General features: G+C 32.7%; 1 protein-coding gene across 2 annotated transcripts in view; it reads left to right on the top strand.

The window, feature by feature from the left end:
- Positions 1 to 19,621, top strand: part of LOC135130681 (uncharacterized) — a 203,592-nt gene extending 183,971 nt beyond the window's left edge. For both annotated transcript variants that reach the window (XM_064058117.1, XM_064058115.1), the window contains exons 6-8: positions 6,148 to 6,395; positions 6,448 to 6,570; positions 17,645 to 19,621. In XM_064058117.1, coding sequence (XP_063914187.1) covers positions 6,148 to 6,395; positions 6,448 to 6,570; positions 17,645 to 18,797 — 1,524 coding nt within the window. In that variant the 3' untranslated portion in view covers positions 18,798 to 19,621. The remainder of the gene's footprint in view (positions 1 to 6,147; positions 6,396 to 6,447; positions 6,571 to 17,644) is intronic.
- The last annotated feature ends 7,748 nt before the right edge of the window (positions 19,622 to 27,369 follow it).

The following is a 27,369-nucleotide window of genomic DNA, read 5'->3' as shown; positions in this document are numbered from 1 at the left end:
TTTTTATTAACTACTGAACCAACTAAACTCAACCTAGCTAACTCACCACGTGGTTTTCACTCATCTTTGTTGAGCCCCATCATCTCGACTTCTATGCAAAACCTGCATCCTTTGTGCAGATGGCGCGATAAATCCCGCCAGCTCGACTAGGAACCGCGCCCTCCGCTTCTGCCACGTATTTCGGTGTCATTTAACCTCAATTCCGTTTTAAATGTTCAATTTCTATGATTCTGATGTTAACGTTTAACATCAGAATCATTGAAATTAACAAGTGTCAAAGTTTCAAAAAAAAGCAATTTAAATTTCGCCATACGCACTTGTGAAATTTGAAACAACAAAGAACTCTTATCTGAGATTAAGGTTGGACATCAGACAATTATATGATGGAACCATTAATCAACAAAATATTTGCAAACCAAAAAAACTAGCAAAAATTTATAAGAACAAAAAGACTTGACCCACGATGTTGTTAATTTATTCAACCAGATTTTACAGTTTCAACATGTGTTCGGTTTAGTATTTTCAACATGACCGCTGCCTGAACAAAGAATTTACGTGATGTTAAATTATGCCACACTTTATCAACGATTCAAAGATTTTAAAAAAATCACCAGAAATTTCAAATTTCTTTAAATTTCTGTTAAAAAAAACAAGTTGCACTCGTTTTTAAACACTTGCTTCGCTTCGCTCGTGTTTAAATAAACGAGTGGTTCGTTTTACAAACTTGAATTTGTGAGAGAAGGGGAAAGAATGAACCTTCCAAACTTTTTTTTAATAAACTACAAAAATCCAATTTCTTACTTCAAAATCATTAGAATATGCATTACTTCGTCATTATAATACAAGAAAAAGTTATCTAAGTTTAGAAAGTTTAATATCGTCAAAGTCACGTCACGCTGCGAATTATATTTTTTCTATTAAACTTTATCATATTTTACTTTATACATCTAGAAACTCCAGGAGTCCAGGATTATTCTCGAGACTTTAATAAATAAAGTATTTTATTCCGCAGAGAAATTTCCTGAAAACAATGAGATTAGTTCTTTAAATAAGGAAAATATTTAACAAAGGTGGTGTAAGTTAAATTAAAATTTTATTAACTCAATCTTTTTTTGTTTTGTTTTTTATTTCATGAGCGTAAGCTAAGAGAGTATTGTAATCGAGTCCCTAGCACCTGATAAGGTAAGAATGATTTTGGCAAATGAGATACCTTGTAAGAAAAGAAAGGGTGGGTGGGGCTAGTAGCTGTTAAGGTAAAACTGATTTTAGCAGGTACTAGCCCCGCCCATCCGCCCTCTATTTTCTTAGGGTTTCTCATTTGCCAAAATCAGTTTTATCCTAACAGGTACGAGACCTGTCCACCCACCTTTTCTTTTCTTAGAGGGTATTTCATTTGCCAAAATCAGTCTTATCATAACAGGTACTAGCCCCGCCCACCCACCCACTCTTTTCTTGGAAGGTATGTTATTTGCCAAAATCAGTCTTATCCTATCTAGTAACTGCTAAGATAAAACTGATTTTGGCAGATGACATACCCTCTAATAAAACAGAGGGTGGGTAGGCGGGGCTAACATCTGCTAAGGTAAGACCTTAGATCATATAATAAATAGATACCACCATGCCGTGTTCTTTCCCTAGGACAGCCTGTGACGACATCCTCCTGTCACACATCTCTCTCGTGCATGGAGGGATTACAATGAAGCTATCCTTGCCTGATCACTATTTGAATTTTGCGCGCCTAAATTTTAGGAAGTATGTCTGAACTAACTTCGTACGAAAGATGTTGACAGCTTGATTTTATAAATAATTCACAGTAGATAACGAAAGCAATAGTATTGTGATCTTTTATGACATCACTTAAAATAGGATCTTTGTTCTAAATTCTAAAATTGTTTTTTGTACAACAACTCGAAAGAGAGGTTAGAAGAAACATCTGTCAAAAGCGATTTGTTGCGCTGGTGCGGTACAAGGATGGAAGTGAAATAGACATATACAGATGAAATGCATATAACAAAGATGAAGATGTGGTGATCACACAAGGATAGCATTATACTACTCCCCTTGACGTAGAAAACGACAACAGATAGCTTCATGTCTAGTCACACCTTTCAGTTTGAGTATTGGTATCTATTTATTATATGATCTAAGGGTAAGACTGATTTTGGTAAATGAGATACCATGTAAGGAAAGAGAGGGTGGGTGGGCGGGGCTAGGAGTTGATAAGATAAAACTGATTTTAGCAGGTAATAGCCCCGCCCATCCGCCGTCTATTTTCTTAGAAAGATCTCATTTGCCAAAATCAGTCTCATCCTAGCAGCTACTAGCCCCACCCACTCACCCTCTCTTTTCGTAGAGGATATCTCGTTTGCCAGAATTATTTTTATCTTAGCAGGTATTAGCCCCACCCACCCACCCTCTCTTTTATTAGAGGGTATATTATTTGCCAAAATCAGTCTTATCCTAAAGTATAAAATGAAAGCTTCGAGAAAACTAAAAACTTGAAACATTGAAGAAATGGAAAATTTAGAAATCGAAAGATTAAAAATTGAGAAACTTAAAAATCGAAAAATTGCGGGCAAAAACACGAAAATTATTGTAAAATCGAAATATTGAAAATTGGCCCGCCCACCCGCCCTATCTCAATTGTGATGATTTTTTTTATTCGTCGTGAACCGAGGGGGCGGAGCTTAACTGCAAAATGCTTATTTCTTTACAAGAAATTATAAACATGTTTTCCAGTATCGTGTTCTTCAAAGAATACTGTGTATATTAAGAAATTTTTTTGATGTTTTTCAATCGTTGGCTTTTCTAAATTTTCATTTTTCAATTTCTCGATTTTTCGACTTTTTAATTTTGGGTTTTTCTTAATGTCAAATTTTTGGATTTTTTGACGTGTTAATTTCTTTACTTTAAATTTTTCGTTATTGTAATTTTTCAATTTTTTAAATTTCAGATATTTAGATTTTTCGACATCTTGAATTCTCGATCTTTTTTCAGTTTTGAATTCCTCAACTTTTGGATGTTTCAAATTTTAGAGTTTGCAAATTTCACGAGTTTTGAATTTTTAATTTCGTCAATTTTTCGTGTGGGTTTTTAATTTTCTTTATTTTTTCAATTTGCCGCTTTCAATTTTCCGTTTCTTTAATTTTTCATTTGCAGTTTTTCTACTTTTCATTTTAATTATGTAATAATAATTATAATTTTTAAAGTTGTTCAGTTTTTCGTTTTTGGAAATTTTCAATTTTTCGATCTTTGAATGTCACAGTTTTTGGACTTTACAATTTTCACGATTCTATAATTTTTCGATTTTGCAATTTTTGGATTTTCCAATTTTTCAATTTGAATGGTTTTTCTTCTCTCCCATTCTTCGATTCATTAATTTTTTTAGATTTTTACGTTTCTCGGTTTTTAGTTGTTTCAATTTTTCAGTTTTCACTCTTCGATTTTGCGATTTTTTTTTCAATTTTTTTTAATTTCTCGATTTTCCAGTTTTTCGAGTTTTCAACTTTTCGAATAAACAAAATCGAAAAATTATAGAATAGAAAAATTGTAAAACTGAAAAAACGAAAAAGTACAAAATGAAAGCTTCGAAAAATAAAAACATTGGAAATCAAGACCTTAAAAAATCTAAGAATGAAAATGTAAAAAATTGAATAAACGAAAAATTATAAAATCCAAAACAACATTGAAAAAATAAAGGTAAAGGAAAAAATGAAAAATTAAAAAAATTAAAAATATGTACTAGAAAAATCGAAAATCCGGAAAATCGAAAAACCAAGAAATCGAAATCGAAAACTTGAGACTTCAAAAGATCGAGAAATCGAAATGGGCCGAAATCGAAAAATTCAAAGTTGAAATATTTACTTAAAAAAAGGATAAACGGAAAAATGGAAAAACTAAAAAACTCGATAAACCGAGATATGAGAAATAGAAAATTCCAAAAATAGAAACATTGAAAGACAGATTAAAAAAATTTAAAAATGGAGGCTTAACAAATTCCATTCAATTTTCCGTTTTATCGATTTTTCAATTTTTCGAATTTTCTACTTTCCGAATAAACAAAATGGAAAAATTATAAAATAGAAATATTGTAAAATTGAAAACTCAAAATGAAAAACGCAAAAGTATGAAATGAAAGCTTCGAGAAATCTAAAAACTTGAAAAATTGAAGAAACGGAAAATTCAAAAATCGAAAGATTAAAAATTGAGAAACTTAAAAATCGAAAAATTGCGGTCGAAAACACGAAAATTATTGTAAAATCGAAATATTGAAAATTGGCCCGCCCACCCGCCCTATCTCAATTGTGATGATTTTTTTTATTCGTCGTGAACCGAGGGGGCGGAGCTTAACTGCAAAATGCTTATTTCTTTACTAGAAATTATAAACATGTTTTTCAGTATCGTGTTCTTCAAAGAATACTGTGTATATTAAGAAATTTTTTTTGATGTTTTTCAATCGTTGGCTTTTCTAAATTTTCATTTTTCAATTTCTCGATTTTTCGACTTTTTAATTTTGGGTTTTTCTTAATGTCAAATTTTTGGATTTTTTGACGTGTTAATTTCTTTACTTTAAATTTTTCGTTATTGTAATTTTTCAATTTTTTAAATTTCAGATATTTAGATTTTTCGACATCTTGAATTCTCGATCTTTTTTCAGTTTTGAATTTCTCAGTTTTTCGATTTTCCAAAATTTCGATTTTTCAGTTTTTGATTTTCCAACTTTTGGATGTTTCAAATTTTAGAGTTTGCAAATTTCACGAGTTTTGAATTTTTAATTTCGTCAATTTTTCGTGTGGGTTTTTAATTTTCTTTATTTTTTCAATTTGCCGCTTTCAATTTTCCGTTTCTTTAATTTTTCATTTGCAGTTTTTCTACTTTTCATTTTAATTATGTAATAATAATTATAATTTTTAAAGTTGTTCAGTTTTTCGTTTTTGGAAATTTTCAATTTTTCGATCTTTGAATGTCACAGTTTTTGGACTTTACAATTTTCACGATTCTATAATTTTTCGATTTTGCAATTTTTGGATTTTCCAATTTTTCAATTTGAATGGTTTTTCTTCTTTCCCATTCTTCGATTCATTAATTTTTTTAGATTTTTACGTTTCTCGGTTTTTAGTTGTTTCAATTTTTCAGTTTTCACTCTTCGATTTTGCGATTTTTTTTTTCAATTTTTTTTAATTTCTCGATTTTCCAGTTTTTCGAGTTTTCAACTTTTCGAATAAACAAAATCGAAAAATTATAGAATAGAAAAATTGTAAAACTGAAAAAACGAAAAAGTACAAAATGAAAGCTTCGAAAAATAAAAACATCGGAAATCAAGACCTTAAAAAATCTAAGAATGAAAATGTAAAAAATTGAATAAACGAAAAATTATAAAATCCAAAACAACATTGAAAAAATAAAGGTAAAGGAAAAAATGAAAAATTAAAAAAATTAAAAATATGTACTAGAAAAATCGAAAATCCGGAAAATCGAAAAACCAAGAAATCGAAATCGAAAACTTGAGACTTCAAAAGATCGAGAAATCGAAATGGGCCGAAATCGAAAAATTCAAAGTTGAAATATTTACTTAAAAAAAGGATAAACGGAAAAATGGAAAAACTAAAAAACTCGATAAACCGAGATATGAGAAATAGAAAATTCCAAAAATAGAAACATTGAAAGACAGATTAAAAAAATTTAAAAATCGAGGCTTAACAAATTCCATTCAATTTTCCGTTTTATCGATTTTTCAATTTTTCGAATTTTCCACTTTCCGAATAAACAAAATGGAAAAATTATAAAATAGAAATATTGTAAAATTGAAAACTCAAAATGAAAAAACGCAAAAGTATGAAATGAAAGCTTCGAGAAATCTAAAAACTTGAAAAATTGAAGAAACGGAAAATTCAAAAATCGAAAGATTAAAAATTGAGAAACTTGAAGATCGAAAAATTGCGGTCGAAAACACGAAAATTATTGTAAAATCGAAATATTGAAAATTTTGATGACGTCACCACAAAAATTTCTAAACAATGTTCCATTAGCACATACAAAATGTTTTTTTTTTATTATTGTTTTTGTATTCATGGATCACTAATGATGGTAATAATAATAATAATCAAGTAGGATAGAAATAGATTGTCACAAATACGTTTGCCTTAGGGTGGCCGAGAGCACGGCGTCCCCATCCTGATCTCCGAGCTGGAGCCCAACGGTCCGGCGGCCTTGTCCGAGCAGCTGTACATCGGGGACGCCATCTTGTCGGTGAACGACAGGGACCTTCGGCAAGCCTGTCACCGGGAGGCCGTGGACATCCTCCAGCAGCAAACCGGCGACTGCACCTTACAAGTACAATACATCGCTGCAGACGACAGCGACACCTCCCTCGAGGAGGACGGCTACAACTTCAGGTACTCGCCTCTGTCCGCCGATCCGACCGCCCCCTATACGTGTACGTTGTAGGTTTTTTGACGAGGAAGCCTGCGACCCTAACAACCACTCTAGTTTAAACCCCTCGAACTCTCTAGACATGTTAAACACGCCCACAGCACCTAGAACTCCCGAATCTAGTTCCGCTGCAAGCCGGTGAGTTACCCTGACCAAAGATTCCTATGTGTTTTCGTACTGATTGCATGAAGGCAAATTGTGATTCCTACCTACGTAATTCCGACATTTGTTGAATTTTATTTAAGCCGAAATTTTTATTTAATGTAGTTGTGTGTTCAGATATACGAGTTGATTAAATTGTTTTTATTTAGTTTGTGTTTTTATTTGCATTTTTCCCCACACACCCGTACGGAATTTAGTGTTGTGAAGTTTTGGGATTGTTGCGAGAATGGAGAAGTCGGGGACTGGTGTTTTATTGTAGTGTAGCTGCGCAGCTCGTTAAAATTTAATAAAAACGTTGATTCCGAACTTGCTAAAGTAATAAAGCCGGGAATGATAATAGACTTTAGGTTTAAATAAAAGATGCGGACGACGGAGCTTCGGGCTCTGTTTAATGCAGAGTGCGAAGTGGATTTTAAACTTTAACCCTTATTAACCTTATTACGAGCAAATCATTTCAATCAGGCTGTTGGTTGCAATAGAGCGAGTTAGCACTTTTAAGTGGATTTAGGCACTTAAGTGAGTGTTCGTCGATCGTTAGAAAGCAAAAAATGATCCTAGCTGATTTCGTTCAGTAATTGCCACAAGGTTATCGTTACGTCATGGTTTTTTTGCATCATAAACGAGATGGATGCAGTTTATGGAGCCAGATTTATTGTGGACATTTAAATCGTAACTAGAAAAAATGCGCCATGTGTTTACGGGTGCATCTGTCTGGGTAGGAATTTCAATGTCAGACGAAGATGAGAATAAAAAAGATCCTTGGAAAAGATTATGTCAAGTAAATTTTTAGTTGTGTTTGTAGTGGAGTTTTGCTCCTCCTAGGACAAGCAATTGTTCTAGCTGCTAATGATGAACTAAAATTAACACATTAAGTTTTGGCTATCGGAGAGTTAGTACAACCTAAGAATGCTATACAGGGTTTCTATAAATGATTATAGGGTCGAAATAGGTAATGGAAGCGTGCCGCCTATCACTTTATGCGCATGCCTCGCGTATTTCAAATTTACATTTACTTAAGTGATGAAATGTTGGTTGATAAAATTTTCTCTAGAAACACTACTGGTAAAATTAGTAGTCAATTTTATTGGTAATATTAAAGTAATCATCATAAATTATCAACAATCGTGACCTTTCTACATTCCAGCAATCATAATATAATAATTTGTCTACTGAAATTTATATTCTCACGTATACCAAAGTACTAAAACACAAATATGAAATATTACATAACTTTTTTAAACCTTGCTATCGCCGTAAATATAATCACAAATTTTCTTTTTGAACAATACTGTAACTCCGGTTTCTACATATATCCTACTCGTATTTCTAGTTTTTTTAAACTTTCTTTCAGTATTTTTTCACTGCTCTCTATTATAGTTTCATTATGTTTTAGTTTGATGATTTCTTTTATACTGTCCAACAACAAAAAAAAAGAACGTAAATAGTTGTTTACTATTCACACTATAAAGTAAAACTTTGTGAAAGTGAATAAAAAATAATTAAAACAGAACAAAACAAAGAACAAAATGAGTCCATAAATTTCGAAATTTGATGAATTTGTTCAGAAAAATTCAAGAAGCCTTTAAACATGTCAAATCTCCGATGTGACAACAGAAGGCCGTTACGGTCGCAAAATTGCGGTTGGGTCTCAACTATTGGGCCAAGTCGACAACGTCACGTCATCTCGACCCCTCTGACTTCTATACAAAGCCTACATCCCTTGTGCAAATGCCGCGATAAATCCCGCTAGCTCGACTAGGAACCGCGCCCTCCGCTTCTGCCACGTATTTCGGTGTTATTTAACCTCAATTCCATTTTTAATATTGAATTTCTATGACTCTGATGTTAAACTACCCCTGGACAAGTGTCAAAGTTTCAAAGAACAATAAACAACATTTAAATTCGCCATACACTCCTGTGAAATTTGAAACAACAAAGAATTCTTATCTCAGATTAAGATTGGACATCAGATAATTATATGATGGAAGCATTAATCAACAAAATATTTACAAATCAAAAAAACTAGCAAAGATTTATGAAAACAAAAAGATAAAAAGTTATGTGAGATTAGGAATGCAGAGCATGAAAATTTACGTTCAATTTAAATTATACCACAAAGAAAATTACTGAACTTAAAATTATGAGATAGAGAAAAATTGCATGAGGTCAAAACTTGCAAAACAAAATTACATGAGTTTGATATTTTATGTTCATTCGAGTTATTGGTTAATTTTTAAAAGTGAAGTTATTCAGCTGCATTGTGGGCCATCGTTTTACGTTCCCCCAGACAAACACAAAAAAACATAGCAAGCAATATGGAGGTTCAAAATGGCGTCGGATGAATGTGTCGTTCAAAAAAAAAGGCGTCAAAATTGTGTATTCCAGAAATGTGATCAATCCTGTGGCGCTGAAATAATGGTCTAAAAAATAATATAATAAAATGCACGTCTCCCATGACCCACAATGTTGTTAATTTGTTCAACGAGATTTTACAGTTTAAACATGTGCTCGATTTGAAAATACTCTTTCAACATGGCCGCTGCCAGAACAAAGAATTTACCTAATGTTAAATTATGCCACACTTTATCAACGATTCAAACGAAGAATTTACATTGCGTTAAATTATACCACACTTTATCAACGATTCAAACAAAGAATTTACTTGATGTGAAATGATGCATTGATCCAAGTGATTGGTTACTTAAAACAATTAGCTTTGAGAGTTTATATCGTGGACTGTCCCCAGCTTATCCCAAACAAAACACATGATAAATAAACACAAAATGCATTCCTCGTAATTTTTTGCGTTGCGAGAAAAACATGTCCACGATATTATGAATTCTACCGGACTTTCCACGGTCCTTTTCCCAGAGTGGGATAACGTTGGGTTAAGTTTAACTGCCCATTAATGAACTATTAGCAATTTTGTGTGAGGAATCAAGAAGTGTTGTAATCTAATACGTAAATATAAGCATCTAGAAGCCTTATTCATAACTTCCTGAACAAGGCGAATCCTGAGTTAGTGAATTTTATGAAATTTCTTAGCAAGTACTTGATCTAAACAAATTCCTGACTGTTAAATTGTGTTAGAACTAGTTAACGATTAAACTCCGAACATGAACTGTGAATTTACAAACAATAAAACAAATTTACGTACATGTTACGGTTGAAAATTCAGCTATTTCCGCTTGGAAAAAATCGCAAGAAGTAGCTACGCGTGTTGGGGAAACTGGCATCGTCGTCGTTTGAAATTTTAACATAAATCAAATAAATTTATTTTTTATAAATTTCTTTAATGAATAATATTACCAATACTATGCTGACAACTGCAGCATAAAATATAAATGTGAGAACCGCACCATAAAACTATATTCAAAATTTTGAGGTTATATTCGTTGTCGTTGAAATAGTTCAAATTTAAGTCCAAAGATGGCGCTACCGCAAATTTTAAGTTTTTTGAGATTTTTAAAAAACTTAACCTAGCTAACTCAGCAAGTGGTTTTCACTCACAACAACAAACCAAAAGTGACCAACCCTCTAACTAAATTTCCAAGCAGAACTACCAACTACAAAAAAAAGAACTAAACGTGCACATGGTTGCCTATGTTTAACGATTTTTCTTGATTGAATTTTTTTTTCAAATTCAAATTAATAATCAAAATTTTAATTCAAATTCGGTCACCACAATAGTCCGGATTGTTTTTCATAAATTCACGTTTTAATCTCTATATGAAACTATCGGTATCTTCATAAAGAAGTTTTATTTTTCATTAAATTCTTTTTTAATTATATTGTAATGGAAGTGGTATTTATTGCTTTTTGTGACTTTTCTTCGTCACAATATAATTTAATATTTTTCTGGTTTCTAACAGACTGAACATTGATCATTAGTTTCCAGAAATCTATTTCAAAATAATTTTTTGCTTTTTGTCTTTGTTCAGTATTAAATTTTACATATGGTGTCATGAAATTTGATACCTCTGTGAAGCTTTGTTATTCTCATACCTGAACTTTCCTAAAGTTTTAATATTTTGTAATGAATTAGATAATTTTTCTTACCATAGAAGTGATACAGCCGTTTTTCTACTTTTCCACCCGGAGGAATTGTATTTTCCGAAACTAAAGAGAGGTCACTGAATTTGTTATCAATAGTAAAGTCGACTGGAAATGGTAAATAGACTTCTAATTTCATCACAAGTTAACCATTAAAGTCTTTTTGTGGTAATTTCTGAGATAAAATGAATATCTGTTACAACACTGAAATACCTCCTCTAATTCCGTTTTCAGAAAAAAATCCATTTCATAATCAGTTAATACTTAATTCCAACTCCACTCAAGTGTATTTGAGCATACAGGCCCAAGCAAACCCCGATATTATAGTGTTTTATGAGTATATGATGATTCAGGATTTGTTTCGCATGTATGAATAAGTTTCAGAATAGATTCAAAATCAGAATGAATTATATAAGGATGTCTTAACATTCTTTGGATATTTTTAAATTTTAATACATTAATATAAATTAAAAAAAAAACATTATCTTCAGGCATTATCGGAACACATGTTTCATTTTGATGTATCTTTAAAGCATCTCCATGACAGGCTTCCATTTTTAAATATGGCCGACTAGAGAATTTTTAAATGTGAGTATTTTTACACGAAAATATCAATTTCTTGAAATGTGTGTATTAAGAAATCTAAATCTGAAAACATATCTGTGGTTTATAACTTTAAAAAGAGCACCTCGTGCAGTTGAAAAAATTGAATTGTAATCCTAAATGAGTTCCATCCGAGTACCTAATTATGTTAAAGAATTTTTTTGCTAAGTAATTCACGGAGAATGCGTAATTTTCCGCCTCCATACCACTGGGACACTCGTTATGCGCGAAATTCTTCCGTCACTTATTTTATTAAATTCTACGACGTCGACCTCTTCCTCGACACCTACGCTATTTCACCGTCTCCTAGTTGAAAAACGATCTGATCTGGCTGTTACTTTCACTTCATTTTAAAATATCTGCTTTTTTTCACGGCTGTCACATTTTCACGAATTTTGTCTTGAAAAAGACTTTTATCTGGGGAATTAAAACACAAAAAATTGCTCAGTCCAAAACGCAACGAGTAACGATGGCCATAGACAGGTAGGTTCGAAGAATTTAGCGTCAAGTTGTCTAAGTTATCTTATAGGATTTAATAAACTCAAATGAAGTATTTTTTAGAACCTAATAAAGATCAAAGATAACTTCGATGATGTGTTGACAAGCTATTTTAAGCTGCTCAAAATATTCATTACGATCTGTGGCGACAAATCCTTCCAACCGTCTGGCGGTCGTTATTTCACTGGGTTTTACCAGATAATTAGAGAATATTCAGTGTCAAAGCAAGAATCAAACTGTAATTTCACTTTATAACAATATGTTAATTGTCATCTTTGTCTGCTGTTTTCAAACACAGTACAAAAAAAGTTGTTTAAAAAATATACGTACTGAAAAATGGGTAAGTTGAGTTAAAATAAAATAAAAACATTTTGATGTCCAAGTTAAATTGTAGATGGCGTAAACTCTGCAACAATGGCAACATTGTGTTCCGTCTATATATAAAATGTCTTTGGCCAGAAAAATCACGTCTAAGATTTTATGGCTCCGACTGTATATTGTGCTAATATGGTAAACAAAAATACATAAAGAATGGTGAAAGTTTTGTGCAATTCCGGGTGACTATTAATGATCGAAGCAAATTTTTCTGTTGGCAATTTTGAATTAGTGGCATCCATGCTAATACGTCAGTTTACAGTTGTCAATTCTGACATGAGCACACCTGCAAACGTGTTGATTGGTTGATACGATGATAGCTATCATAAATGTCACTTTGACCATCAGATATGTCATCATAAAATTTTAAACAGATTGCCAACCTGATAAGAAAAACACAAACATTAATATTCACTCGATATTTTTACTAAAAAAATGTCAGCCAATAGTAAAACGCTTTAATTGCTCAATATTGCCTGTTAAAATTCTAGATTTTTAGCTATAATTTATCCAAGATTAATCCATTAAAAAAATCTGTAGGTACATCTGTAAACCGTCAGTAGATGATGAATTCAGTTGTATAACACTTTCAAATAGTTGTCGACGCAGTGGGCCACGATTGTGCAAACCCAGCTTTAGATTTAAGTAGTTAAAAAAAGTAACTAGATGTCAATTATATCAGTTTGAGGTTATAATTAAAAACAAAATCAAAGGCAGAGAAAAGTTTAATAACGGCGTTGTTTTTGTTATAAAAATTAGCAAAATAAGCAAATTCAAAAGACGAAAAATTACACCACCGACTGACACACGTGTTTCTGACAGCCAATTGGAGTTTAAAGTGTTAACAATTTCATAATTTCAAAATTACGATACCGATAAAAATTTTGAAATAAACAGTATATTGTATATTCGTGGAGGCTTGATTTATTATTATAAATTATAATATTAATGAAAAAAATAAATATATTTTCGAAAATGAGGACCCGGGGTGGGCTAGTTAGCATCATGCTTGCCCGCTACACCTTGGGTCGTGGGTTCGATTCCCGCCATGGCTCTGGGTGTAACGTGTATGTCCCGTTCCCCTGTAATTGGGCCTCAGTGCCTGTTGGGGGACGTAATTAATAAAATAAAAAAAAAAAAAATAAATAAAATAAAAAATACAAAAACAAATTCTCTTTGATTTTGTAGGTAAAAAATAAAGTTATATTAGGATTTTCCCAAAAATAAAATTCTTATTGCAACATTATTGAAAAGTTTAGTCTGTGCCATCAGAATTTTTATTTTATTCAACTTATCCACAATTTTATTCTTAGGATCATTATCACTTCCAAAAATATTTCCTCTACTTCTGAAGTGCTTTGTTTACTTTCTACTTCCTGAGCGGAAGCTAAGGAATTATTGTAATAGGAATAGGAATACAAAGCAATAGGGCTCCCTTTTCCGTATGTATGTCTATCTGTCTTTCTGTCCGTCGTCTGTGTCGATTTTTATTAGACAGGATAATCTCTGAAAACACTCACCAAAATTTGTTTAATCATCCCCACCAACAATATGAAGATGTCATTTCAAAAATTTACAATAATAAATGTCATTTAAATTTTATACATTAACGTACTCCAGCACTTGTAGTTTATGAATCCGTGTTAAGTTTTACCCTGGGCATTAAAATTTTGAGAAAAAAATTCGAAATTGCGTAACAACATTTTCCAATGTAACTTTAAAATTACAAAACCGAATGCTCTGAAATCTTGCAAAAGTTTTAAGGTTATTGTAAGCGTGATACATTTTTGATCACTATTTATCCGTTTATCCCCTTCCAAAAAATTGCCGACGTCATCATTTCAAAAACATTGACAGTCTGCGCAGTTACTTTTTTTAAACTTATATCTACTTATACAGATTATTGTTTAAAACAAAATTTGTGCTTCAGGGGCGAGTGATGTTCTGTCTAAACACAGTGGGGGCCAAAATTAAGTAGGACACCTCTTGAAAGGATTTTTTCAAGAAATTTAGTGGTGTAAACTGGACTCAGTCAATTTCATTGAAAATGACATTTATTAAACGTCAATATAAATTTGAAAGTTACACTAGGGAAAGAAAAGTGTCCTAGTTTATTTTGGCCCCCACTGTAACTTTAAACCAATGTCACAGACTGTGTAGTAAGTTTAGCTTTTTTCTAGATTTATCTCATTTGCCAAAATCAATTTTATCCTGGCAGGAACTAACCCCGCCCACCCACCCTCTCTTTTTTGTAAGGTATATGATTTGCCAAAATCAGTTTTATCTTAACAGATACTAGCCCCGCCCACCCACCCTGTATTTTCTCAGGAGGTATGGCATTTGACAAAATCAGTCTTATCTTAGCAAGTTCTAGCCCCACCCACCCGCCCTCTTCTAATTCTAATGACAAATTTTATTTCTGTTCAGTTTAGGGTAATTTATTTCATTCAGATCGCATAAAATCAATCACTGAAAAGGAGACAGGGTGGGTGGGCGGGGCTAATTATGTTCTTCTGTTAAGTGGGAGGGGAAACTTATAATAGAAGCCAAAAATGACTTCTGGATATCAAAATCTACAAGAAAATGTCTTCAATAATTTCCGGAAATGGTTGAAAAATGGTCGAAAATGTCAAATTTTAATTTTTTTAACTTACCTCAACCGTCACTTCGTACGCGCGATTTTTAAACGCGAGGACTGCCACTTTACAACACAATCTCTGATAAAAGCCAACATAATGGTAAAAAAATACATCAACAGATAACATAGGCTTACACCTGTACTTTGTGACTCCGAATTGATATTTTACCCGAAACGTCCAGATTTTTGGAAAAGAAATAAAAATTAGGAAACAACATTTTGACATTTAATTTGGAATCTACAAAACTGAATGCTTTGAAATTTGCAAATGTTTTAAGGTTATAAAGAGCATAATAAATTTTTAATCAAAACATATTTGCTTATCCCCTCCTAAAAATCGTTGACGTCCGCTCAAAAGTTTGCCAAATAAATCCTATCTAAAATGTACAAAATATGATGAGTCTGTACCTGTAATTTATTATTCCATTAATATTTTTTGGATTTGCATATACGGCGTGACTCAAAAAAAATTATCAGTGTATTTCAGGAAAAAACTTTCGACCAATTTTTTAAATGTGGGTGAATGATTATAGGTATTGTATTGTATTGCGTATTCTGTCACCGTAGGACTAGCAGGACTGCATTACACTTCACACGTCTTGGTCGGACACAGTTTGAGGTTATATGTGGTTATGTTATCAACCCAAAGCAAGGAGGTTTAAATGTATACATGTACTTATATTCAGTATCTCTGACCCGAAGTGTCAAATTTCAGTTTTTCTAGTCACATTTCGCTAAAATTTTCACTAAACAGTGTAGCTACTACAGTATTTTGCAAATTTTTAAACGGAATCAAGGTCATTCCTACCTCAACCGTCATTTTCCTGTGTTCAAAGGCAAAATGATTGAAAGCGACTGTTTGGATTCTGGAATTAAAGATTATATTAGTTTGGTAGTGGTGGGTCAGTGTCTTGTCTGTGTAGTGTGTGCCAATGTTTTCTTTAATACTATTAATGCCAAATTCCATCTCCATTGGCGGCAAATTTGAACTAAAAACTGTTGCCGCTATTTTAATAAATATCCTCAGATATTTCGGCTATCTATTTACTAACAACACTACTTTCCGCCGACGAAAAGAAAGAGCAGAAATTTTGAAATTTTAGATTTATTTTTTATAAATTTCTTTAATGAATAATATTACCAATTCCATGCTGACAACTGCAGCATAAAACATAAATGTAGAACCGCGCCATAAAACTGTATTCAAAATTTTGAGGTTATGTTCGCTGTCGTTCAAATAGTTCAAATTTAAATCCAAAGATGGCGCTATCGCAGAATTTAAATTTTTTGAGATTTTTAAGGAAGCTGGACTATTAAATAACAAAATAACAAATACTAGCTAATTTGCGGATAGAGGTATATTTTAACTCTTTATTTATAATTAAAACTGTTAAACGACAACAAAAAAAAAACACCAAAAAACAAAAATCTCTTTGAAAACAAAAAACGGATCAATTTAATAAAAAAATGGTTTTTTAACATCACTAATTCAGGGTCCCAAACTGGAGACAAGAAAAAATTCACACTGGAAGAGGGTTTTCTTCAAATTAAAAAAAGTGACGACCCTTTCAAAAAATATGACACCGTCAATTCCGTAACAGACAAAAATCACCCTATGAAGAGACTTTTAACAATAATTAATATGTTTTCCAAGATTTATACTTTTCCAAGGAAAATATAAAATAAAACCAGTATCAGGTTAGTTATTCAACAAATGGACAAAAGTTTCCAATATTTGAGTGTTTCTCTGCGCCCAAATTAAAGTCCTCAACTTAAATAACAACCTAGAGCATTATCGCCATACAATTTATTGCTATCTGAAAATAACAGAAATAAAAATATTCCTACAAAAATATTAAAAACCCACCCATGTTACAACAAGCACGTTGTCACACTTAAGCTTAAGAAAGTTAGGTTATGATTGACATTTATGACGGATAATGTAAACGCATTTAACAGGTCAAAAAATGAATAAATAAAGTTTATACTCAATGAGAAAACCTAGATTTTAGTTCAGAGTTTAGACACATTAACGTTATACATTCTGGTTTCTCTTGGATTAGCTTTCACCGCTTCTAGCCACTCTTTTTTGTGTCGTTTTCTTCACTTTTTCCATCTTCACTTCGGAGCAAGGTTCTAGTTCTTTTGTTTCTTATTCGTCATTCTGAATACTTCTTGTTAAATAGGTCATAGAACTCTGGTGTTTGTTCATCATGATTGTGATTTTTCTACCAGATGATAAATTCATTTCTGTTGGGTATACCGTCAAAGAACATTTATTACACTTGCTGTAGAAGGAATATTAGCGAAAAATTACAACTCATACTTCTATGGAACGTTATAGTATGCTAGAACCATCGGATGATTAAAGTCCTTGTAGTGTTAACCAAGGCCCCAAAAGAATGTGTTTTAAGTCGTCTTTTTTTTTTGTTTCTTAAAGAATAACAAGGACACTTCGCTTTGATCAGCACTTTTAAATTTTTATGATTTACTTGTATAAATGATACGTAAACCACTAGCCACTTGGCTGGTAACCATTATAATTTTAGACCAGTGCAGCAGTTCCAGCTTACTACTTTTAGGGACCATAATAGCATCGGTTTAAGTTTTACTGAATATGTTGCAACACTGTGTACTGTACCTTCTCTAGTTACACTAAGAATAGTCCGACGCCATGTTTAAACAAGTAGTATAGTTAAACTTGACTTAGTTAAAGGACTTCCTTCATCAGGCCGCATTTTCCATCATCTCGCCATCTAGTGGACTCACCCGTTCCCATACCGGCATGAAGTCCTCACTCACCAAAGACCACCCGTTCTGCACGGCTTCACTCGCATGCTAAACCTCCCACTCCTCAGTTTATAATCTCGGAGATAATTTCAGGATAGTCTCAAGAAATAGCGCTCCCAACAGCCCCGAAATCCCCAAAGTCCAAAAACTGATCGTCTTGGAAGAAACCGAAGACTTCGACACCGACATCTTCAACTACAACCTCAACACCAACGGCAACGTGGAAGTGTACAAGGCCACGCCAGCCAAAGACATCCAAATCGCCGACGACTTGAACTGCAACACCAATGAAACCGAAACCGAAATCAACAGGAACCAGATCGAAACCACGGACTTGGTGCTGTTCGACAACGCGACCAACAACGTCATCAAGCTGGAGGACTTCAAGAAGGTGGATATCATAGACGACGAGAACTTCAACTGCTCCACCAATTCGCTCAACTCGGAGAATTTCTCGTCCCCGATGCAGACGAGTGCGGACGTGTTTCTGGACTCGGAGTTGCTGTCCACGGACGTGGCTTCCAACGACTCGCAGTCGCCGAAGAACGTGCAGGTGGAGAGCGCCACCAAGAGCGGGTTCGGGTACCAGGAACCGAATACTTTTGGTTTGAAGCCCCAGGTTTATACCTCGAACGAGTCGCTGTCGAACCCGAAGAGTGACCAGAGTCTGTTGAATTCGGGCGAGAGCTGCGGGAGCTCGCCGGTGCACAAGAACAGCAACCGGGACTACAAGAAGGTGCAGAGGAAGCACAAGAAGAAGTACTTCGGGGTGAAGACGCTTCAGAGTATTTTCAACAAGCACGATGGGTACTCTGACATTTCGAGCACTGCGTCGGAGTTCGGGGACGAGTTTCTAGAAAACAAAAGTAATAAAACTGACAATAAAGGTGAAGCGAAAGAGAAAGAGGCGACTTTTAAGAATAGCGCTGTTTACTCGGACACGAGTCCCCAGTTTGAGGAGAACATCCACAACATCCTTTCGGATATCTTCGTCAAGAGCTTCGTGTCTGAAGGGAACGTTTCGAGTATTTCTCTGAGTAAACCTATTGGTACGAAGAAGTATTTTAGTTTGCACGGACAGAATTTGCGAGTTGGTAAAGCGTTGAGGCTTTGCCCGAACGAAGACTATACCGAGCAAGTAGAGAACGAACAAAGAAAAGAAAAACTTTTAGCGAGGTATGTGTATAACGCGAATTCGATAAATGCGGATGGTGTAGGGGACCCAGATTTTGGAACGCCTGTTTAGATGGTAGTTAGAGTAAAATTAGGAGAGTAGATGGAGTCATAAAGGTTGTAGATGGTGGTAAGATTTCTAAATATTCATATTCTAACACGAGACTTCTTCGCTAGTTCTAGTGGGTCTAGTGATGATCTAAACACAAGTTTTCATTGGGTTTTCGTTACCTTTCCAAATCAAGTACAAACTAGTCCGAGGTCATCCCTGGACTTTAACCTCACCGTGTCAGACTTTTTCATTCCAGTAATTGAAACTTAGATCAGCGGGCACATTTGAAACGCTATAGTGCATCACGCCGACTTCAGTACCGATTTCTTTGAAAACTTGTTCCTAGTAACGAACCGACGTTTTCTGTGCAGGTTATTTTCATTTTAGATTTTTGATACAGGATTATCAAACAGAAATGCCTTCAGTGTAATAAGGGAAGAGTCTGCTTTAGTGTATGCTTAATTTGATAGCCGATAGCGATACTAATAACAAGTTTCTAAGCTGAAGCACTCTCACAAATGCAGTTGACGATCTAAGAGAATTGCTTTTGTTAGTACGTGTATGTAATACATTGCTCAAAGAGTATTATGAAATGACCCCCGTGAAGTTTATTTATGCCTTTTGTAGGTCGCGATATTTTATTGATATTGTGCTTTTGTTATGACAATTTGTATTATTGATCGGCTTTTAGTTGTGACGAAAGCGTGAAAAAATTTCTATCGAGTTGCTTGTTACTCAAGGATTATTTCGAGGAATATTACTTTCTACATAAGTAAGTCGTGTCAGAATTAATTATGTAGGTAGTATACATTTATATTGTAATTTAGCAGATGTATAACGTTTTAATTATGACTGTAAAACTGTTATCGTTATTAAACATATCTGTCATAAATAAAAGTTTTATGCTGCTGTAGTTGATCCCTTTTTCGATGACTCGTGCTGTCAGGTTTTCGTGATGAAAGGTAAGTGAGACTTTTTCTTTGAACAATCACTGAATTTTAATATGTAGTTGCTTGAAAACTAAAAGTGGAAGATTTTATTGAAATTTTGATCAACAAATTCTACATTTCACGAGTTAACTATATTGTGAAATCATTTTGACAGTTTCCACACAACTGGCGATTTTTCTGAATACAATTTTCTGAAATAATACTTAACATAAAGGAAACTTGGATATGAAAATATCAACAATACAAAGTATCAGCTTATCAAAAAAAGTTGTGTCGGTATCTGCTTTGTTTTAAGGTAATGCATGTTGATAAAACCATTTGTTTGAAAACAAAAGGTATCCATTTATGATTCACAAAACCCATTATAATTATTTTATAGGTAAACAACTTAATATGTTGTTTAAAAAATATATATTTTGCTTCATTATCTATTAAATTTACAGTAACAAATAAACAACGAAGATTATGATAATAAAGAAAGTTTAAGGTAAGTATATATTGATAAAAGTGCAACTTTCGTTAAGCTTTTTCAGCAGTGTAATCATATTAAAAATATTCAAGTTTTCTGCTCATTATTCACTCAGGTACACATTCTTGATATACCATTCCTCTGTAGACTAAATTTATTAGTATGAAGCAAATAATCTAGGAAAATCTTGACATTTTGTTAAATTAGTTAATAAAAATCACACCAAATTTGTAAGCAAATTTGCATTTTCTGAGTTTTTTTAACAAATAAAATATCTGATGGAAAAATTAACCATCAGCCGTGACAAAAAGTCGCACAAAACTTTTAACCATGGTATATGTCAATTATGTCATTCACGTGTCAACATAATCATGACTTTGACAATTTGACATTCAAAGTTCAAGTCGACAGTGGCGCAGAAAGTAGGTCATTTCTGACCGCTTACGCGTCATTGCTGACCGCTTTCAGACTTTTCCGACTCGTTGAAAAATTTATCGTGGAATCGCTGACTTTCTAACGTTTCAGAGGTCAGAAAAGTTGTATGTTACTGACTGATTGTGAATCAAATTACTTAAACTAATTACCCCACACTCAAGAATTTCAACCAACAAAAAATTTACATGAGATTAAATTATGTGTCAGTTTGAGTTACTGATTAAATCAAAATGCATTCGTAGATTTCCTCGTGGACCCAATTTCCAAATCACAAAAAAAGCATTCAATACCATCAAAATCACAATAAACTGGTCTCGAAAACACTCAAGGTACTTTGAGGAGAAATGTTCAAATTCAAGCCGCAAGAAAATTATTAGACCGTTTTTTGAGTCCACCACAAGGGTATTAATTTAACCACAAATTTTCAAGATCCTTTCTTTAGAATGAATCAACATTTAGATAATTCAGTATAAAGTAAGATTTTTAACAACAAAAGGAGTTAATTATTCAAATTAGGTATTTTATCCCTTGCAGCCAATCCACTAACCACAGCACCATTTATAGTGTAATAATTTGAAATTTTGATTACAGTCGTCTGCTTTAAAAAATAAAATACCCAAAAATAATATGATAGTTCTTTACTTACGGGTGTCCATCTTGGGTACAATGCCCAGATTTGGTTAGGTACTTTATTATCAATCTCGAGTGGGCAGTTAAGGGGTGTATTACAATGTAATACTTAAGTAAAAACATACATAACTTTAGTTATAAGTTGGTATAACAATAAAATAAAGCCGGAATAACTGAATTTCCTAACACGTGTTACGAAGTAAATCACCGGTACAACGCCTATGGTTTTTTTCGGGGGCTTCCTATAGTTTTGGAAATTTCATTCTACCCTATACAATTTTATTGATAATAACGGAACGGACACCAGTACAATGGAAAGAAATATTTATGGATCACACCAGTTCACCCGAATTTGCGGGAGAACATTTAGCAGGTAGTTGTACTCATGAAATAATGGTCATTTTCGTTCGTGAGTAACGATGGTCCCTGTTCGAACCTGGATTATTCTGCTTTCTAACATCTGGGGATTACCGGCACGCGAGAACTTTAAGTTGTAAATATATCTTGCTGTTGAACTCCTGTCCGTCGTTATTAAAATTTTATAGGGTAGAATGAAATTTCCAAAACTATAATATGTTGTACGGCCATGACTCATTATCGGTACCGGTGACCAGGCGGCGTTCGCATAAAGAAAAGCTTGGAGCGGGTTGCCGGAAGTACCGATGGCAGGCTCCACAAAAGCCTCCATCCAGAGGAACACAAAATTATTTTAAATAGGGATCACTGTCTAAAGCAAGAAGTGAAATCTAGTCAATGAGGAAAGTATAGTCTAACTATTCCAGCCAACAGATGAATATTAGAGTCTAACTTGAGTCGGAATTATAATCGTTTAGTAGTTAGAGAAATTGTTGAATTTTACCCTTGCCGATTTTTAATACCCGAAAATTGTAACGATATAAACAATTTCATGACTCTTAAGTTGTGTTAGAACTACGAACAGTTAAAAATCTTAACATGAACAGTGAATTTACAAACAGTCAAACAAAAATAACACAACGTGCTGACGACATCATCAAAATTTCACACATTTCAGGTTAGGGAAACACTAATAATTAATTCTGCCGTACATGGTTGCCTATGTTTAACGATATTTTTAATTTATTTTTCAAATTCAAATTTCAGCGCAAAGTTTTAATTCGAACTGGAACACCACAATACGAAATCTCGATAAACAAATGAAATAATTCTAAAATAGTTGTCTGATTGTTTGGAGTTATACGATATGGTGGTATAAAATTACACATTTGAAGTAGAGTTCAGTATGAATTAATATTAATTAATACTATAGATTAAGCTAATCGAATTTTTTAAGTGCACTGATGCTAAGCTGTATGAGTCGTTACAACAATAGATCGGATATTTTCAATTATACAAGCTGATAAATAAAATTACTCTTTTAAAAATTGAATTGTAGCCCGGCACCTCCACCATTACTGGAATTAACAGGAAAAGATACATATTACACATTAATTCAACCAAATATAAAATATAATCGTTAATAAAGTCATTGGCCAATAACGTCGTTTATTTTAACAAAATATATAAACATTTTATTTCGTTTTCAGTAGATATCAGGTGCCACATAAGATGTCAGTGCACCAATTCACCATTCGTATTCACAAATACGAGTACATGTCGATTCAGTTTGTGGGTAAAGATGGAAATTAAAAAAAAAAGCTTTATATTTTATTTTTGTTGCGTTATTATTGTCATTATTAGAAATAGATATTGGTTGATCGTTTTTGTTTTCATTACTAAGCCTGGTCCCAATCACTTTTCTTTTATATGGATTAAGTGTGAGCATGTATAAGTACTTCGATAATGAAAAGTACTAAATTTAACGTGTGTGCTACAGCTAGGTAGCGTGATATATTTTTTTAATTTCTGCTTTGATTGGTCATGATGCATACGTCATCAGCACAGCTAACATAAGCCAACTATATTAGAGATTTAAAGAAACCCGATAGTTAAAAGCTGTTCGTTTTCTAATTAATCCTGTTTAAAAAACACTTTAATAACATAATTAGCTATAATAAATGGCGCTTACGAGGCAGACAACCAGTAATTCAGATTTTAATAAAGGCATTCATTGCTTTTACAAAGTAACACATTTTAATAACGATACTTTTCATAACTTTTGCATAACTCGACGAAGAAACATTTGCAGGCACACTGTATATGCACCAAATGATTACAATGAGAAAGTTCATACTTACACATGTATCCTGACACTTTACTTAACGACTAGTTGCCAATTGTATGTTTTATGTTTTTGTATCACTATATAATTACGAAGTAATATAAATATAGCGCTGGAACCGACAACCACAGTGTAAACCTCACATCACGTAACAATGCTTCTTGGTGGGCTTATCATTTTGCTGTTGACTCCGTATGGCTATTCAGAGCACAAATGTGGTTTAAGTAAGTTTAAAAAACATAATAAATACTTGTAGATATATGTAAGTCTATCATTTGATGGAAGTTTGTACCTTTTGGTAATTTTATTAGACAACTAAGCGCCGAAACCCCTAAGCAGACTATGCGGCTATTTATGCATATCATGATTTTTAAAAATCAAGCTTAGGGAAAAAAATAAAATTTCCTACAAAATTTGACGATTACTTACTTTTAAATAAACTAGAAAACCGATTAGTCTTTTCTGATTTTTTTTTTTTGAAAAAATACACAAAACACGAGAAAACATAAACCCCTTGACAATTTTTGGTTATACTTTTGCATAGAATCCTAATTTGGCGTCCATCGGAGAGTGTTTTTTATATATATTGTTAACTAACTTCTCTCGAATAAAAATTTTGTTCTAAATATTTGTATTAGAAAAGAAGGCAACAAAAATCACACAAGAAATTAGGCATGAGTAGAAATCTCAGGTATGAATGATGAATTAGAATAAATTTATATAGAATCTTGTGACTACAACAATATTTATTTATTTTTTTAGATGGGGCTGTTAAAAAACAGCAGCTGGTCAAATTACTGGACTGTGCTGAAGAGGGACAGCTATGTAAAGTGGACACAAATGAAGTACTAATTAGAAATTTTAATTTTACACCAGGTAATTTTTTTATTTTCGATGAAGTCAGATATTTTTAATTTACAAAAAAAGCAACAGCTTTGTCTTAAAAATAATTTATTAGTCATCCGTTCATACAGTTTTTCATGTCAACATATTTTTTTTATTTTAATTCTACTCTCGTTTGGTTTCAAAATTATGTTTATTTTGATAATGTATTATATACAATAGTTATTATCCGTAACTACTTTATTAAGCACAAATATGTTCTAGATATAAATGTTAATAACTCAGAATTTGGAGGTTATTTCAACTTCCTTAACCAAAATAAGGGTCAGCTGTCACTGAATGTTACGATTTGTAACGACACTGAAATCACGAAATCTTTCTGTAAAATTAAACAATTGTGTTATGCAAAGTTAGACGTTGTTTTAGGTGATGCGCCCTGTACAGACGAGGTAAAATGAAATTAGACTTGTAAATTTACTGTTTATTTGTTATATTGTTATTTTTTGTAGAATTTCTGCGGGGAAGGTAACTACATGATGGAGCTCGAGAATTATTAACTTCTTGAATTTTGAACTTGGGGTTGTTAATTATTATAAGGGTAATTTGTTGTCGCTATAAAGTGATATACAATTTGTTTTACACTTTAACAGTTTTGTCAGCTGTGGTCGATAGTTAGTTTTATTCTTATTGAAATTAACCAGTAAAAGGCCCATATTCACCTACTAACTTACAACAATGTTTTAAAATTAAGTTATTATTGTAATTGGGTTTTGGGAGATGTTAATTTAAGTTATTTATGTTACATTTCAATAATGCGAAAGTATTATACGAGTATATACCTATCTGTGATTTTTTTTGCTTACCTACTTGTCTATATGATTCCATCTATAAAAACTGAATATACCCATACGATTTTTTTTGTAAATCTTTATTATAACCGATATTGTTTGTCCAGAATTCGTTTAATTATGATTAATTATAATAATTATGCAAAATATTGATTATGAACGAGAAAATCATCGTGTACAAGTGTATTGGCCTCTATACCCTTAAAAATGGGGTAAAAAACATTAAATGAGTTGTGTCTTGAAAAGGTCCATATAGTAACACTTAAAAAATACTGTACTTTATAAGCACGAGAAGTTCTGTCGAAATAATCTTTGACCAATTGTTTGAGTGAGTTTTTAGATTTAGTTTACATGGAGAACCACAAAGTTAGTATTTAAATAATATGAATGAACTATACTTAGAGTCGCGCATACTTTTATAACGCAACATGACATGCACGGACCCTATGATAGAGATGGATCATTTTACGTTCAACATGGTGAGTCATTAGAATTTGACAATGGACTGTCAGTCAGTAGCGTAATATGCACACTTCAGAGTGGGATCGTTGTTTAAATTATAAGGGAAACATAAACTTTAGTTAAGGGGACTCGCTAGACGAGGTATAATATTTTTTTGGTTTTTTGTATGAAAAAATGATATTAATATAGATGTATCATACAACAAACTGCAGATTTTTTCATATTCTAGAGCGCAGAGACCAGTTCAATCAATTAAAAAAAGATGGCTGAGAAATATCGTAAAAAATGCACCATTGTATGTTTTTTTCAAGTTTTTTGAGCCATAACCATCATAGAATCGCTTGAAAATTGGCACATGGATAAAAAATTAGTTTTTACAGGGCGCAGAGTCATTAAATGTTTGTTAGTGGTACAATTTGTTTAAATAATAACGTGTTTATTAAAATCAAAATATACCACAAATTAATGCAAAATACGTCGAATAATTTTAACAGGAATATCAGAGGATCAGAGGAAAATTAATGATCTATTGGTTAGCAGAGTTTTTGACAAAAACTAACAATTATTGAAAAAAATGGGTATCAATTCGACAGAATTTGAGCAGTTAGTTCAGTACTTTGCCGTTAGGAGCGCCACTAAAATTTACGGAAGCGACTTTCCAGGTAAAACCCTTATCGCCTGCTTTATCATAAGCTGATTGTTAGAGTTCTCGGCTGATTTTTCTAATTTATGGCAAGGAACTCAGTTTTATAACAATCCGCCAGGACCGGCCGTAGTAATCTATTGTTAAGGAAATTAACTTTTACGCAATGAGGTACTACCATAAAACCGAATTAAAACTGGGGAACTATAATATTTTTACTCCACTCAGGATCCTGAATTCAATACATATGTTTACTAAAAATTCAGTGTAATATTATTGTTAATATATATTTTGCTTTCTTAATTAATAAAACTAATAAACATATTTATAATAATAATAAAAAATATATAAAATACAGCTTTTGTTTAACACGTATAAGTAGCTAGGTGTATCTACTACTTATCCTAGAAAGGAGGTGTTTTAAAAAAGCCCTACGCCCAGTAACTTCTCCCTTCATTGTTTACTCGAAAAAAGTGCTCGTATATGTTTAATAAATTATTAAAGTACATAAAAAAATAGAAACAAACTTTATTTATTTAAAAAAAATCTCTCGCAAAGACAGGTTCCTCTTTCTTCTTGAATCAATTATTTCGGGCAATAATGCGCCAAAGTAAAATCTGCCAAGTTTATCTGCCATCTTTTTACATATATTTCTTCGTGTTCATAAATTTTTTCTTTATTCCTTTGGGTGTCCACACAACAAAATAAATTTGTGAAATACCCGCAACAAGCATTTGTCCCTGAACTTGAAAGTAGTAATCATGATTTTTTTTTTTAGTTTCAATTCTCTGTCTGTCAATGTACAAAATTTGATTATTTTTTTTCTAACCGCTTCTTCGGGAGACAAATCTTGCGATTTTGAAGGGCATTTAATTTCGACTAATGCACTCCTATCTTCTAGAACCCTGTCTGGACTAGCAGCCAAGTAAGGAAATTGTTTTGAAATAAACAAGCCACGCCGTTCAGTTTTTATATTTTTATTTATTTCAAAACACTTGACAGCTTTTTCCTCACTTTGCTGTCCATAGTATGTATGACTATTACCTCTAAATGTACTGTACAACAGAGACTCCACAGTTTTAGCTATTGCTGTAGTCGGTCTAAGTTTGTAAA

Source organism: Zophobas morio, unplaced genomic scaffold (assembly GCF_036711695.1).
Source record: "Zophobas morio isolate AGI-343-1 ecotype UQ-CSIRO unplaced genomic scaffold, CSIRO_AGI_Zmor_V1 ptg000017l, whole genome shotgun sequence".
Lineage (NCBI taxonomy): Eukaryota > Metazoa > Arthropoda > Insecta > Coleoptera > Tenebrionidae > Zophobas > Zophobas morio.
Note: the sequence above shows the minus strand (reverse complement) of the source record. Positions and strands in the feature narration are given on the sequence as shown.